Source organism: Megalops cyprinoides, chromosome 11, assembly GCF_013368585.1.
Source record: "Megalops cyprinoides isolate fMegCyp1 chromosome 11, fMegCyp1.pri, whole genome shotgun sequence".
NCBI classification, from domain to species: Eukaryota; Metazoa; Chordata; class Actinopteri; order Elopiformes; family Megalopidae; genus Megalops; species Megalops cyprinoides.
Genome location: NC_050593.1, coordinates 18,040,939 through 18,054,231, shown reverse-complemented (window position 1 = coordinate 18,054,231; position 13,293 = coordinate 18,040,939). Strand labels below are relative to the sequence as shown.

The 13,293-nt window shown below is 43.7% G+C and overlaps 1 protein-coding gene across 1 annotated transcript; it reads left to right on the top strand.

Annotated features, from left to right (window-relative positions):
• The first annotated feature begins 121 nt into the window (after window positions 1-121).
• Window positions 122-12,458, top strand: wdr3 (WD repeat domain 3). The gene is made up of 27 exons (XM_036540876.1): window positions 122-164; window positions 1,074-1,276; window positions 1,608-1,817; window positions 1,998-2,116; window positions 2,797-2,875; window positions 3,044-3,139; window positions 3,349-3,444; window positions 3,802-3,903; window positions 4,510-4,607; window positions 5,128-5,229; window positions 5,523-5,753; window positions 5,905-5,998; window positions 6,223-6,324; window positions 6,927-7,012; window positions 7,604-7,742; window positions 8,011-8,067; window positions 8,170-8,270; window positions 8,707-8,818; window positions 9,015-9,149; window positions 9,331-9,381; window positions 9,737-9,802; window positions 10,123-10,215; window positions 10,403-10,453; window positions 10,883-10,926; window positions 11,195-11,323; window positions 11,760-11,853; window positions 12,089-12,458. Exons 2-27 carry the CDS (start codon window positions 1,103-1,105, stop codon window positions 12,242-12,244), a joined length of 2,817 nt encoding a protein of 938 aa, XP_036396769.1. The 5' UTR covers window positions 122-164; window positions 1,074-1,102; the 3' UTR covers window positions 12,245-12,458.
• Window positions 12,459-13,293: the final 835 nt, after the last annotated feature.

Genomic DNA, 13,293 nt, shown 5'->3' with positions numbered 1-13,293 from the left:
TTTTATCCTGCGTGGATTCGACACAACTAAGTGAATAAAACACAGTTCATAAATTCCCCAATGGTCTTTAATCTATTTTCAGTACTTGATTGGATTTGCCTGGCTATTCAGCGGGCAAGCGTTTTGCCTTGCATGCTCGTTCCGGAAAGGCTGCAGGTTAACTGGTACAGTAAATTTTAAACCTGTCTTTCATTTTAGGCAATATATGACTTAGGGCAAGAGTAAATTAAAAAGCTGAATGTCAGTCATACTGTAACGTGTCAGAAAATGTACTCTTCCCACTTTGCCAGTTTAGCAAGCTAGCTAGCTAACGCGTGCGATGTGGCCGGAGATCCACCGAAAAACACCACGTGTGCTGATGTTTTCCCACGAGCCTGGTTTGGACTCGCTGTGCACATCTAGACAAATTCAAATTGTATTCAATTTAACGCATTTCTTGCAAAGTATCTTACTTGCTAAGGAGCAACTATCGAACTAGTAGTGATATTATTTGTAACCACGAGTTAGCTGTTAGCCAGAAACATGTAAGTAAACATAGCTAACTACCCAGCAAGCTGCTAGCTTGGTTTCGCATATGTCATTCTAATCTAAACACGTATCTAAATGAGTTGTAGTATTAATTTTTTGTGGTGTTTGGAAGCAATGTTGTGACAGATCCAGGGGAAAATGGTTGATATTTTAGAGGTGGTGTAATTGGCTTTGTGTGTGCTTCAATGTTGAGTGGTTCAGCGAACTGTGGTGTGTGATCGTTTGCTAAGTAGGTTTTGTTAGTTCCCTAAAGTAGCTATATTCGTAGAAAAGGTATTTTACAGTATGTTTAACAATTATAATGTGATCCCAGTTAAGGTGGTGGAATGGCATTCACTTTATCGTCGCCCTGTCTAACCCGTGGGCACCTGTAAAGCGTCTGTAGGGTTTGGTGAATGTTTTTGACAAATGTAATTAGAAACAGCCTTGGATTCATGCAGGTAGAATTTTCAGACTGGTGCCTCTGGATTTCTTGTTTTTCGACAACGTAACTACCTTATTACCAGTGAAACAACTCACATATGCTCTGTCTCTGTGTACCACAGTTTGTGACAGTATCGTGTGGCTGGTCACCATGGGGTTGACCAAGCAGTACCTGAGGTATGCTGCCAGCGCTGTGTTTGGAGTCATTGGGAGCCAGAAAGCCAACATTGCCTATGTCACCCTGAGAGGAGGAGAGAAGGGACGCTATGTTGCTGTAGCTGCCTGTGAACATGTGTTTATATGGGATGTCCGCAAGGCAGAGAAGGTGAGCTCTGTAGTTGAAATTCCATGTGTGCATCTCCTGATAATATTGTTCAAGTTTAGTTAACCCTTGTTCTTTTAGGACAAGTTTACTTAGCCCAAATCCTGGAGGAGGTCAAATTCAGCTGAGCCCCTCACCCCTTGTCCATGAGAGTTTGAGTCAGCGTGTTTTCTTGCCATTAAGTGTCAATCAGATGATTTCTTGGTTAAAACAATTGAACATCTCGTCCCAGTTCTGAGAGTGTCAGTGATTCAAAGAGGGACAAATATCCTGGTAGCATTGTGTCCCTCACAACTGAAACATTTTTTATCTCCATGGCCTCTTTTCTTCACAGGTCCTGATTCTCCAGGGAAACAAACAGGAGGTGACTTACCTCTGCCCATCTCCTGATGGCGTCCACATCGCTGTGGGTTATGAAGACGGTGCCGTCCGCATCTTCAGCCTTTTGAGTGGCGAGAGCAATGTTTCCTTCAGTGGTCACAAGTCTGCGGTCACGGTCATCAGATATGATGCACTTGGAGCGAGGCTTGTGACAGGATCGAGGGTGAGCTCTTAGATAACACTCAGAGATGAGCAGCAAACAGAACATCAACAACATCAGACTGTGACCCAGACTCAAATCTGTGATCCTGTTGCAGTCATGGAGCAGATGTCACTGTATGCCTGACAAAGTGTTCAGTGCCTGGCTTTTGATACACACTAAATTTTCCTATTGTCCCGGCAGGACACAGATGTCATTGTGTGGGATGTGATCAATGAGTGTGGTCTTTACCGGCTGAAAGGACACAAAGATGCCATCACACAGGCGCTGTTTCTCAAGGGCAAGAATCTCCTAGTTACCAGGTAATGCATTACTAATGCTGTTCACCAGGTATTGTACAAGCAGAACTGTTCAGTGGTTTGCATATTGTTAGTACCATTCACCTGGTCATGTACTATGCCAGCAATATTGCTCTTGGGGTGACTAATCAGCTGTACTGTTTGACAATTACAGATGCCTGTGTAAGATCATACATTCTGTTATGGCTTGTTTCCATTAACCATACTCAACTACAGCTTGAGAGTTCCTAGGGCCATCTATGATATAGGCTGCTCATCCTGTTTATTATCCTGAGGTGCATTTTGCTTTGGAAGGAATCTCTGAAATGACTATCCATAAAGTCAAAAGCACAGTGACCTCTTCCGGTCAACAATTGATGCCTCAGTTTAGTTGGACTTGTATGATTTTCGCCATTCACAATGGCATGTATATAGATTACGTAATTTGCATGCAGTTGGGTAAGGAGAGTTTTTTTCTCAACAAGGTTCCATAAACTCATTTGCATCCACCAAATGCAATATAACAATGCCCTGGCCACATCAGGTATTAGATACCCAACTGCACCTGCAGTTAGCCACTAATAAGTCGCACATGTCTTTATGGTGTGGCAACATTCAAACATACTTGGACCTGGGTTAGTTGAAATAAGCCATTACTGTATTGTGCTGATTGATCCACTATGTGTTTGTTTACATTTTTCCAGCTCTAAGGACACTTTTGTAAAATGGTGGGACCTGGACACACAGCACTGTTTTAAAACCATGGTTGGACATCGCAGTGAGGTACAGTTTCTGTATTACAGTGTAAATGAAAAACACACAGAGGGCACAGCAATTAAAGTAGTGGAGTGAGTGCATTTAGGCAGGTCTTTCTGTGTGGGAGAGCTGATTGGTTGGTTCTGTCTCTATGTGAGAACTGACTAGACGCCTGTGTCTCTGTCACATTCACAGGTGTGGGGAATGGTGTTGCTGAACCAGGAGAGGAAGCTACTCACAGGCTCAGCTGACAGTGAGCTAAGGGCGTGGAACATTGATTACCTGGAGGAGGTGAATGGAATACTGTCTTTATAACCTGTCACATTTATATCAAGGATCATCTGAAGGATTGTGTATATCCAGAGTGATTTTATTCTCATAAACAGTAAATAGTACTGTCAAAGCTGGGAGAGCACTTTAGGGTGACCTCAGAATGGTGACAGGTGACTAAGTGTAACAATAATGGATGTAGTTTCATGCACTTGGTTTGCGTGACTCAGGGGAAGGAGGTTGGAGAGCCCAGGATAAAGAAGGTCAAAGGTCTGCTGGATGAGGATGATGAGGTGGAGGAAGGTCTGGACGAGGGGCCTGAGGAGGTACGGTGTAACGATATGTCTCCACATACCAGCCCTGTGTCCTTTGGTTTATAGTAGTCAGTGCTATATGCACAACATACCCTGTGATAGTATAACGTGAATATTAGTCCTTTAAGTTTATGAAATTACATGCATGCCCTGTAACTGGTTAACATGTGGAACATGAGGTGTGCGTGTTCTCGCAAAATAATTAATTAAAGCAAGAGTCAGAACAGAACTGGTTAGTTCTGTTAGTTCTGTTAGTGCTATAGACTTTCAGTTCTCACAAGCCCCAGGCATGACATATTTGTATGTGAAGTGTTGTGGACCAAATAGAAATGTGATAACGTCATATATCTTTTCCTAATCCTTCCTCAGAGGATCCTGAGCTGTGAGAAAGCTGGCTCTATTCTTAGAGAATCCAGGGACAGGGTCGTTTCCATGACAACTGACACCAGAGCCAAGGTCTTGGCATGTCATGTGAGTATGGTTCTGTGTATCTTGTGCTCTTACGCCACTATGCACTTTTCTTTGATCTTCCTGAGAAGAACATAGGTCGGTGTTTTTCCCCAGGTCCTCCTAGAATATACAGTATATGTGCTATTCACCAGCTGGAACATCCATATTGAGAAAGAGTTTTTCCTCTGTAAATAACAACCATAGTATAAATAACATATTTATTTAACATATTTTTTCATGAGTTAAGTTCTTTAGTTGAGGATCTCTGTATGTTTGTGTTATTCTAACAATCCAAATCAGGATGTAATTTGCAAGTATGTTTTACATTACTCTGATTTTTCTTGGCTTTTCATTGCTATGCATCTTCCAGATGTTTGAGTCATACTTTCTTTAAAGTTTTTGTTTTTTTCATAATTTTTGTCAGGGTAATAAAAGTTTGCATAATATTGAGATAGTCCCATTGATAGCATAAAAAATGGGCTAATATTGTCTTTTACAGCAGTCTGTTGGCTAATTGGCTATTAAGACTAAGAGGCTCCCTTCTTATAGCTGGGAGTGCACACAGACGGAACAGTGTGTATCTGTGATGGATTGATGATTGATTGATTGTGTCATGTGTCTTGCCAGGGTACAGATGCAGTCCTGGAGGTGTTCACTATATTCCCTGAAGAGGAAGTTCAGAGGAGGATGGAGAGGAAGTTGAAGAAGGCCAAGAAAAAGGCCAAGTAAGTTAGAGAAAAATTGCATGGAAACTACTGAAAAAAAGACTGAAATAAATAGAAGAATTGAATAAATAGAAGAAGAAATCTCACAAGTCACAAGTTCTCAAAGTAGACTGTAAATTCACTCATCTCTAGACTAGGATTCACTAAATGGGTGATCATTATCACTTTGGATTTTAAAGTTTTAAAAATGTTTAAATTTGTTGACCATGTTGATATTGCTTTGATAGAGCATACAGCTCTGATTCATTTTCCTAACTGGTTTTGCTTCTGATTGCATTAGCAAATAACAAAAACAAATCCACAGTCGCAGTGTTTTCATCGTGGATGTGGCATTTCCTATATTTAAGATGAAAGTCTTTCACTTAAATGTCGGTATTGCCTTGAGACCACAAGGGCCTTAATGCACGATGTCTAATCACCATGCTGACTGTAGATCAGAAAGTGTAAGCACCATGATGACTAAAAAGTGGCAAGTGTGAGACTGAAAGGTGACCTCTGACCCTGACACGTTTTGGTTCAGGTCAAAAGGTGGGGAGGAGGATGGCATAGAGCCCGTGGTGGAGCGGAAGTTGGAAGATGAGATCCAGAGGCTTGTTAACATCAAGGCCTCCTCCAAGATCAGGTGAGTAAAGACGCTTGTGTCTGTGTGTGTGAGAGAGAGAGAGAGAAAGAGAGAGTGGGGGGGGCAGATCTGGACACAGTGTGTTTCAAACCCTCACAAAATCTGTGAAAAATAACTCAGGAGCAGTGCTGACTTTATTATAGAAGGTTTTTTACAAGCATCCTTGTCAAGGAATGGACTGTTTCATTCATGTTATTATGCCTCAAAATTTTATAATGCCTGCTTTGTATGTGCTGAGAGAGGTAATTGATTGATTGAATGATTGATTTGAGAGTTGTGCTTCTCTCCCTCAGGTCGGTTGACTGCCTTCTGTCTCCAAGTGGGGAGATGAAGGTGGCTCTTCTTCTTCAGAACAACACAGTGGAGACATACACCTTAAAGACCACAGAGACCAACCCTCAGGGCACAAAGACCGCCCGCCTAACCCTGAGCGGGCACCGCACGGACGTGCGCACGCTGGCCTTCAGCTCCGACAACATCGCCGTGCTGTCCGCCTCCGCTGAGACTGTCAAAGTGTGGAACAGGTGGGTCAGAGATGGCCTCAGATCTGTCAAGAGTCTGGCACAAACCACAGAATGTTTAAGATGTTAGCATCTCCGTCAGGAGCTTGGGAGCCAGAAAAGAGTCTTCCTCTGTATTTTCCTTTGGCTCAGGAAGTCTTTCCCTCTGTCTCAGGTCTACACTGCAGGTCATCCGTACCATGGCTTGTGAGTATGCACTCTGCTCCCTCTTCGTACCTGGAGACAGACAAATCATCATAGGAACCAAGGTAATGCAACTGTCTACACAAAATCACACTGTTTTCTGAGCAGAAAGATCTGGACTTTTATTGGAGGATTGTACAGACATGTTTCAGTCTGACAGACATCCACTGTGTGGCAGCTTGGTGTTTAGCCTGTGTCACTGAGGAAACAGTGTTTGGTTTTAAGAGGACACAGTCTTTGATGCTGTATTGAGATTGTATCCCCTGTATTTGCCATTCCCTCCTCCCAGAGTGGCAAGATCCAGATCTTTGACCTGGCCTCGGGAAGCCTGCTGGAAACCACGGATGCCCATGACGGAGCAATGTGGTCCATCTGCCTCTCTCCTGACCAGGTACGGTCAATCACTGTGTTCTGTCTGTCCCTTTTCTCCAGCTCCCTCTCTCCTGACCATGTATGGTGAGTCACTACTTTCAGTCTATTCCTTTTCCCCTATCTCCCTCTCTAACTACAAAATCAAACAGTCTGTGTCTCCCTCCCTGTCTGCTGATTCGGTCGAGTCAGCCGGTCTGCTGTGTGTACCTGTTTGTCCTTTTTAAAAAGGTGGAAGTGTTCTTACATTGAAGAATAGTCAGTGTTAAAATTTTTGAAAGCAGGATGTTCACTGTTACAGGCTGTGGTTTATAATCTCAGAGGCAGTCCATTGTCATCAGCTGTGGTTTACATGCAAAAGTGCATCTGCTATAACAAGCCTCAGGCTCACCATTACACCAGTGTATTTATTCCCGCTGTCTCTACTTTAGGCTGTTTAATGTACGTTATTTACAGTCCAATACTTTCCCCCTTATTTTTAATGTTGATCTTTTATAGCCCACTTTTTATCCCCCACTTTCAAGGTCTAGTGCGTGCCGTCCATTAGTATATTTACTGTTGTGACGTATGGTTTACGATTATTGTGGTGGTCGGTGGTATCACAGCATGTGTGTTCTCGTTCAGAGGGGCATTGTGACGGGCGGTGCTGACAAGACCGTAAAGTTCTGGGAGTTTGAGCTGGTCAAGGACCAAGAGTCTGGACAGAACAAGTAAGTAGCTTCTGTTTGTCTCAAAGCGTCCATTTAGACAGCCACTGGCCACTTTGCAAGAGAGTAAGGACCTGGCAGACTTTCAGAGTCAGAGTGCCGTACATCAGGCCATGTGATTCAGAGTAAGGGCAAACATACATGGCGGTGCAGACAAGCTCAGGGCCTTCTTTGGGTTTACAGAAGGCCTGCATGGAGAGATCCCCTTAGGGGTGGGACTGATTGTGACTTTGTTTTAATAACATGAATTGTGAGACTGAATCTTTTCGGCTCTGAAAAATCACGGTACCATGTGTTCGGTGTAGTCATTGTGTTGAAGCACTCCAGCCATGCTCTTTAGTTCACCACTCTTGACTGTTTCTTCCTGATTAAAGCAATGCTGTTACTCCTGCTTCTTTTTGGAAGCAATTAATATATGGAATTGGAGTGTGGAATTGTTAATGTGAGGGACCTCCCTTTAGCTGTAGCTTAGTGTCAGAGATTCCAGTGCTGGTGTCAGTGTTCCTCCGCTTGGCGCCAGCGCTGTGCTCAGACTGGTGCTGGTGCGGCTGGCGTGACGGTGTGCCCTGTTGTCGCGCGCGCGTGTCGCTTCAGGAGGCTGACAGTGAAACACACGCGCACCCTGCAGCTGGACGAGGACGTGCTGTGTGTGCGCTACAGCCCTGACCAGAGGCTGCTCGCCGTGTCCCTTCTGGACTGCACTGTCAAGATCTTCTACACAGACACACTGAAGGTACGAGGCACACACCTCTCCACCTGAGGTGCAAGACATTCACCTGTCCTACACCAGTAATACCAAGGTATAAAGAATGCACAGCTGTCCTGCCGGCCCCCAGAAGTGCAATTTTTGTTTCTCTTGTCCGTTGATCGTCAGCAAAGGTCAGCACGTCCCTGTAGAAACCCAGTCGCATATCGGTGAAGTCATCCCCACTGGATATTAAAATGCTGTAGTTGGCTTTTTCACGTTTTGCTGAACATGATTCCATTTCTCCCTTCCACAGTTCTTCCTGTCACTTTATGGACACAAGCTGCCGGTTCTGTGCCTGGATATTTCTCATGTGAGTGGCCACCAGTCTGCTGTATGTGTGTCTGCCCATATCCGCAAGTAAGTGTGCATCAGTTAGTGAGTTACAGCTGCGTTTTTACGTTGTGTTTCCCAGGACAGCACACTGATCGCCACGGGCTCTGCAGACAGAAATGTGAAGATCTGGGGTCTGGACTTCGGAGACTGTCACCGATCTATGTTCGCCCACGACGACAGGTAATAACAACGGAATGCCCCTTTAAAGAAGGAACACAGAGGAACATGAATCCAAGCCTGTTGAACTGTGTCTTGTTTAGCCTACTTGGGTTCTTCATTCACACATTACATCATTCATTATAATTTCTAAATATTCATTGTTGTGAAAGTCATTGGCAAGTTGTGATGAGGTAAGCATTTGATTAAGGGTGAAGATTTGTTCTGGAAGTTTTCGTGGGCAGATTTGAACCTGTGAATTTCTATGAATCACAGTGATGTTGCAGGTTATGTTGGCTTTATACTGTCCGCTTCATTTAAGATGTTACCGAAATCCAATGTTATGAGACTTGTCCTGCACATTCCCCAGTTTGAGTGCATGTTAACATTTAATGCCTGTGCCGTGATATAAGCTGGTTTGTGAAGCATCCGCCTCATTATTTTTCATTTTGTTTTTTAGCGTCATGTTCCTGCAGTTTGTACCCAAAACCCACCTGTTCTTTACGGCCGGAAAAGACAAGAAAATCAAACAGTGGGACGCTGACAAGTTTGAGCACATCCAGACCCTGGAGGTGAAATTAATCTTACAAATCATCCTTCATACAGATGTTGAACAGCAGGCTTTTACTTTTATTTTAGATCTCGCTGTTTTATGTCATTGTTTCATGGCCGCTCATCTTTTTTGATTATTTACTGTAAACTGTGAGTACTAACTCCAGCACATCGGTCCTACAACCGGTATGATCACCTCTGATTACCTGTCCTCAGGGTCACCACCGCGAGGTGTGGTGTCTGTCAATCAGCCCCAATGGGGACTACATCGTCTCTTCATCCCATGACAAGTCCTTGCGTCTGTGGGAGAGAACAAGGGAGCCCATCATCCTGGAGGAGGAGAAGGAGATGGTGAGTGTCACTATTTTTGAAGTCTGTACTGATTAGAATGTTAAGGGGCTCAGCTGAATGTAGAAATACTGTAATAATTTATTGTGAATTTATTTGAAGCAGAGATATACGCTTGAACGTCACCTTGCTGAAGACTGCAGATTGAATTAGACTTTTGGCTTGTTTTTTGTCCAATCTTCAGGAAAGAGAAGCAGAGTTCGAAGAGAGTCTGGCCAAAGGAGAGGAGCCAGTGGTGAGTGATTCTGTTCCTTTTGCTGCCAGATTTCCTTCCATAACACTATAGTTCAAAAAGCAGCCAGTCCAGCTTTTCACTCGTCTGTCTGTCATCGTTGCTTAGGAAAGTTCTCTTTCACAATTTTTCACAAGGCTTTGTGTCTCACTGGTGTCCTAATGTGTCACTCATTGATATCTCATCGATAAGTAACTTTCACTTTTGTCTCAACAGCAAGGACTGTTATGTCTTTCCCACTGCTGTCTCATCGATCTTACGTCTCTGTCTCACCGAGTTCCGTCTTTGCTTCATTGCTGTTTCATTAATCCACATCTGTGTCTCAGTGCTGTCTCTCCAATTGCTCTGTGTCTTACAGGTTCCTGGAGAGACCAAAGGAGAGGCAGGACCAGCGGGGAAGAAAACCATAGAGACAGTTAAAGCTGTGAGTGCTCTCTGCAGGGCAGTGTTCTCCGCAGACATAAAGAGTTCTCTGCCTTTTCCCAGTAGACATACAGTGTTGACAGATTTGAAGATAAAATACTGTAGACATTTATGGCTCTGCAAGTAAGAGGATAACATGCATGTGCAACAAGGGGTGAGTGGGTGTGATTGTGTGTAAGAGTTTGGGATCGTTGGAGAGCTGTTGTGAATGTGTGTAAGGGGTTTAAGTAGCGGGAATGGAGCTGAAGACAGTCCACATCCTGCAGGAATTTCCTGGTGAGTGAAACACCGGTGTGACTCTCGCTCCCTCTGTCTTCTCAGGCGGAGCGTATCATGGAGGCCCTGGAGCTGTACAGAGAGGAGAGTAAGAAGCTGGAGGAGCACAGACTAGCCTGCGAGACAGCAGGGAAACAGGTAAATTACCAGGGCCAGGTGGACGACATCAGCTCAGGCAACACTTCTTGACTAGATCAGGTCAGGCAAGATGCCTGGACAGGGTAATTTCCCTGCCATTTTTAATTGTTAAACTTCAGTTTAAACGGATTACACTGAGTAAAGTGAGTTTTGCAGGATTTGATACTCATTTTTTTCTGTACTTTAGCTCCCTCCTCCTAAGATGAATCCTATCCTTGTTGCCTTTGGAAACGTTTCGGTAAGTTAAATCATCGGCCAGCCTAACATGTCAGAGTTATCAGTGTTCTCTCTGAACTGTACAGGCTGTACAGGCTACAGCTTGTAGGAATGGATGAATACTACTGTTCTCTTTATAAATTGTATATATATATATGAAAATGCGAACACAAAGTTCCTTTTTGCAAACAGTTTAGCCCTGAGCATTGTTCCCCTCCTTAGCAGTCCTTTTTTAATAGACGCTTGACATCCTTCACTACATGAGCCAGGGTTGGGCTCAGTTTCTCTACTTCAGTGTCTTTAAAAGGGAGGAATGTGGCGTAGACCAAGAGTTAATTCCCACCTTAGATAAAAAAAGCCATTTCAAAACAATGTATCTGCACATATGACCACATGGTATCCAAGTGGTTACTTGATTTAAAATTCCCATGTGTGCTTTTATCTCTTCCAGCCCTCTCGCTATGTGCTGGACGTTATCAAGAAAGTTAAATCCAGGTAAGATGTCAAACCATGCAGGATGTCATCTGAGCAAAGAAATCTTTGAAAATTAAAACGAGTAGCTTGTCAGTTTCACAAGGTCTTTCGTGTGTCAGATCTAATAAGGAGGGAGTGCTTCATACCATGATTAGCGAGTACATTTCACTCCCTCTGTTGTCTAGCTCCATTTTAGCTGGCTGTTGCTAGTCACACTGCAGTTATTTGGAGGGCAGTTAACCCATGAGAAGTGTTTGGAGTGACCATGTCTCTTCTTTTCTGTCCTCAGTGAACTGGAGGTGTCTCTCTTGGTCCTGCCCTTCCCCTATATTCCCGACCTGCTCTCCCTCTTCAACCACTTCATCCAGGAAGGCTGGGAGGTGGAGCTGGTCTGCCGATGCCTTTTCTTTTTGCTCCGGTATGTAACATTTTTACATATTCCTGAAGGTCGGTCAGGCACTTTGCTCACCTGACCGAGTGCCACGCTCATCTCCTTTCATGACCAGTGAGTGCCTGGGTGACTGCTAAACACTTGACTGATATTGTCAGGTGTTTAGCAGTCACCCAGGCACTCACTGGTCATGAAAGGAGATGAGTGTGGCACTCGGACAGGTGAGCAGCGGTTGTTAAGGTCACAAAGTGGTCAGGGTTCAGGGAGTCCTGTCAGGTGCTTAGATCATAAGCATTTTATCTGAAGTGTTCCGTTAGTGATAAAGCACCTGAGCCAAGGGTAAAGCCCTGTCAGGCTGGAAGTAGAGTTTATGTGTCTGTTCTCGCCAAGCTTGGCCCTGCTGTGTAGCATGGAGGAGATATGTTGCGTGTGCTAAACGAGCTGGCTCTGAATGTTCCCTCAGGGTCCACTTTGGACAGATCTCCAGTAATCAGATGTTGCTGCCTGTCATCGACAGCCTGAGGAGCAACACCATCTCCAAAGTGCAGGAGATTAGGGTGAGTGCTTCTCTCAAGCTGAAAAAACAGGGTGGGTTAAAGGTGACTTCTGATGAATGGAGTCCCGCAGAGCTGGGGTCAGAGTTCATGGGGCTGTGTTTCAGTGACACAGCTCACAGGGTCTTAGCTTACCCCGGGTTCTGAAATTTGAAAGAGTATTAATTATAGTATGCAATGGCACCGGTATACCTTGCAAGTAAGGCTGAAGAACACTGAATACTTCTCTTCTTTTCAGGATGTTCTTGGGTTCAACAGTGCAGGCTTACAGTTTCTACAGCGTGAGATCGAGAGCAAGGAGGATGTGATGTTCTTCACTGATGCCACTGACCGCTTTGAAGAAAAGAAGAGGAAAAGGAAGAAGAAGGAACGAGCAATTCTCACCATCTCTTGAAAGCTTCACCCATCTGAACTTGTCATGGCCTGTAACATGACTTCCTCAGGCTCCGCACCCAGCTCGGGGCAAAAGTGTTATTCAGTTGATGAAATGAATGTCAGGTAAAAAGGACTCATCTATTCATAATATACCTGTTGAAGATGACTGCAGAGTCCACACTCTTCACAGGGTGAATCTCTTATTAAATCTTAAATGTCAACTGACTTTACAGTGTCACCTTTTTGCTAACATTTATATTGGTTATTTCTCAGTGCTGTACAACAAATGTTTCTGTACAGGATTAATAAAACATTTCTAAATATCTTTGAACCTGAGTTTAATTCTGCACCACCCTCGCAAGTTTTGTTTTTCCTAAGAAATGAAATAAGATTTCACCGAAGCTCACCGAAGCTCATCCAGACAGGCTGCCATGGCTGCGCTGGAAAGTAACAGAAAATTCAATCTAGAAAGCACCCTTACAGATAGACTTTGGTTAAAAAAGTAAATACGCTCTACAAGGTCATTTCATTAGCAGAAATTTCATTACCAGAGACATAAACCTCATGGTATATGTATGGGTGCATTCCAGGATGTAAAATGTGGGTAATTGCCAAACTATCATTAACTACTTAAAAAATGACATTAAATGTACCCTAAACTTTGAATATAGAATTATTTAATGAACAAACATTTAAGATGCACTGACAAACACATTTTACCCTTTGCATGCTGCACCGAAGTCTTCATCTGCATGATTCAAAGTGTTTTTCAATGTTAGCGGGGGTAATCTGAACAAACATGCCACTTCTCATGAGCTCTCCTTATAATCTGCATTTTAGTATCTACAGTATTTGACTTACGTTGTGTCTTTAGCCTGTGATGGCTACTCACAGTCACATTATAGCCGCCAGTTTGTGTGAGATATTGCCATTTTAATCTGATCCCTCACTATATATGGCCTCAATACCTCCCCAGCTTATTTGCACTCGATGTCTCGCATGTCATAAAACATGCTGATACTGGGGCTTCCAAGTAGTTAAGGAGCTTGACTTGATTGCAAGCTGTGC

What these genes read in the sequence shown, in the direction of transcription:
- wdr3 (XM_036540876.1), top strand. Translation starts at nt 1,103, where the DNA reads ATGGGGTTGACCAAGCAGTACCTGAGGTATGCTGCCAGCGCTGTGTTT. An exon ending in AAATCATCATAGGAACCAAG is followed by an intron (nt 5,999 to 6,222) that starts GTAATGCAACTG and finishes CCCTCCTCCCAG; the next exon opens with AGTGGCAAGATCCAGATCTT. An exon ending in ATCAAGAAAGTTAAATCCAG is followed by an intron (nt 10,927 to 11,194) that starts GTAAGATGTCAA and finishes TTCTGTCCTCAG; the next exon opens with TGAACTGGAGGTGTCTCTCT.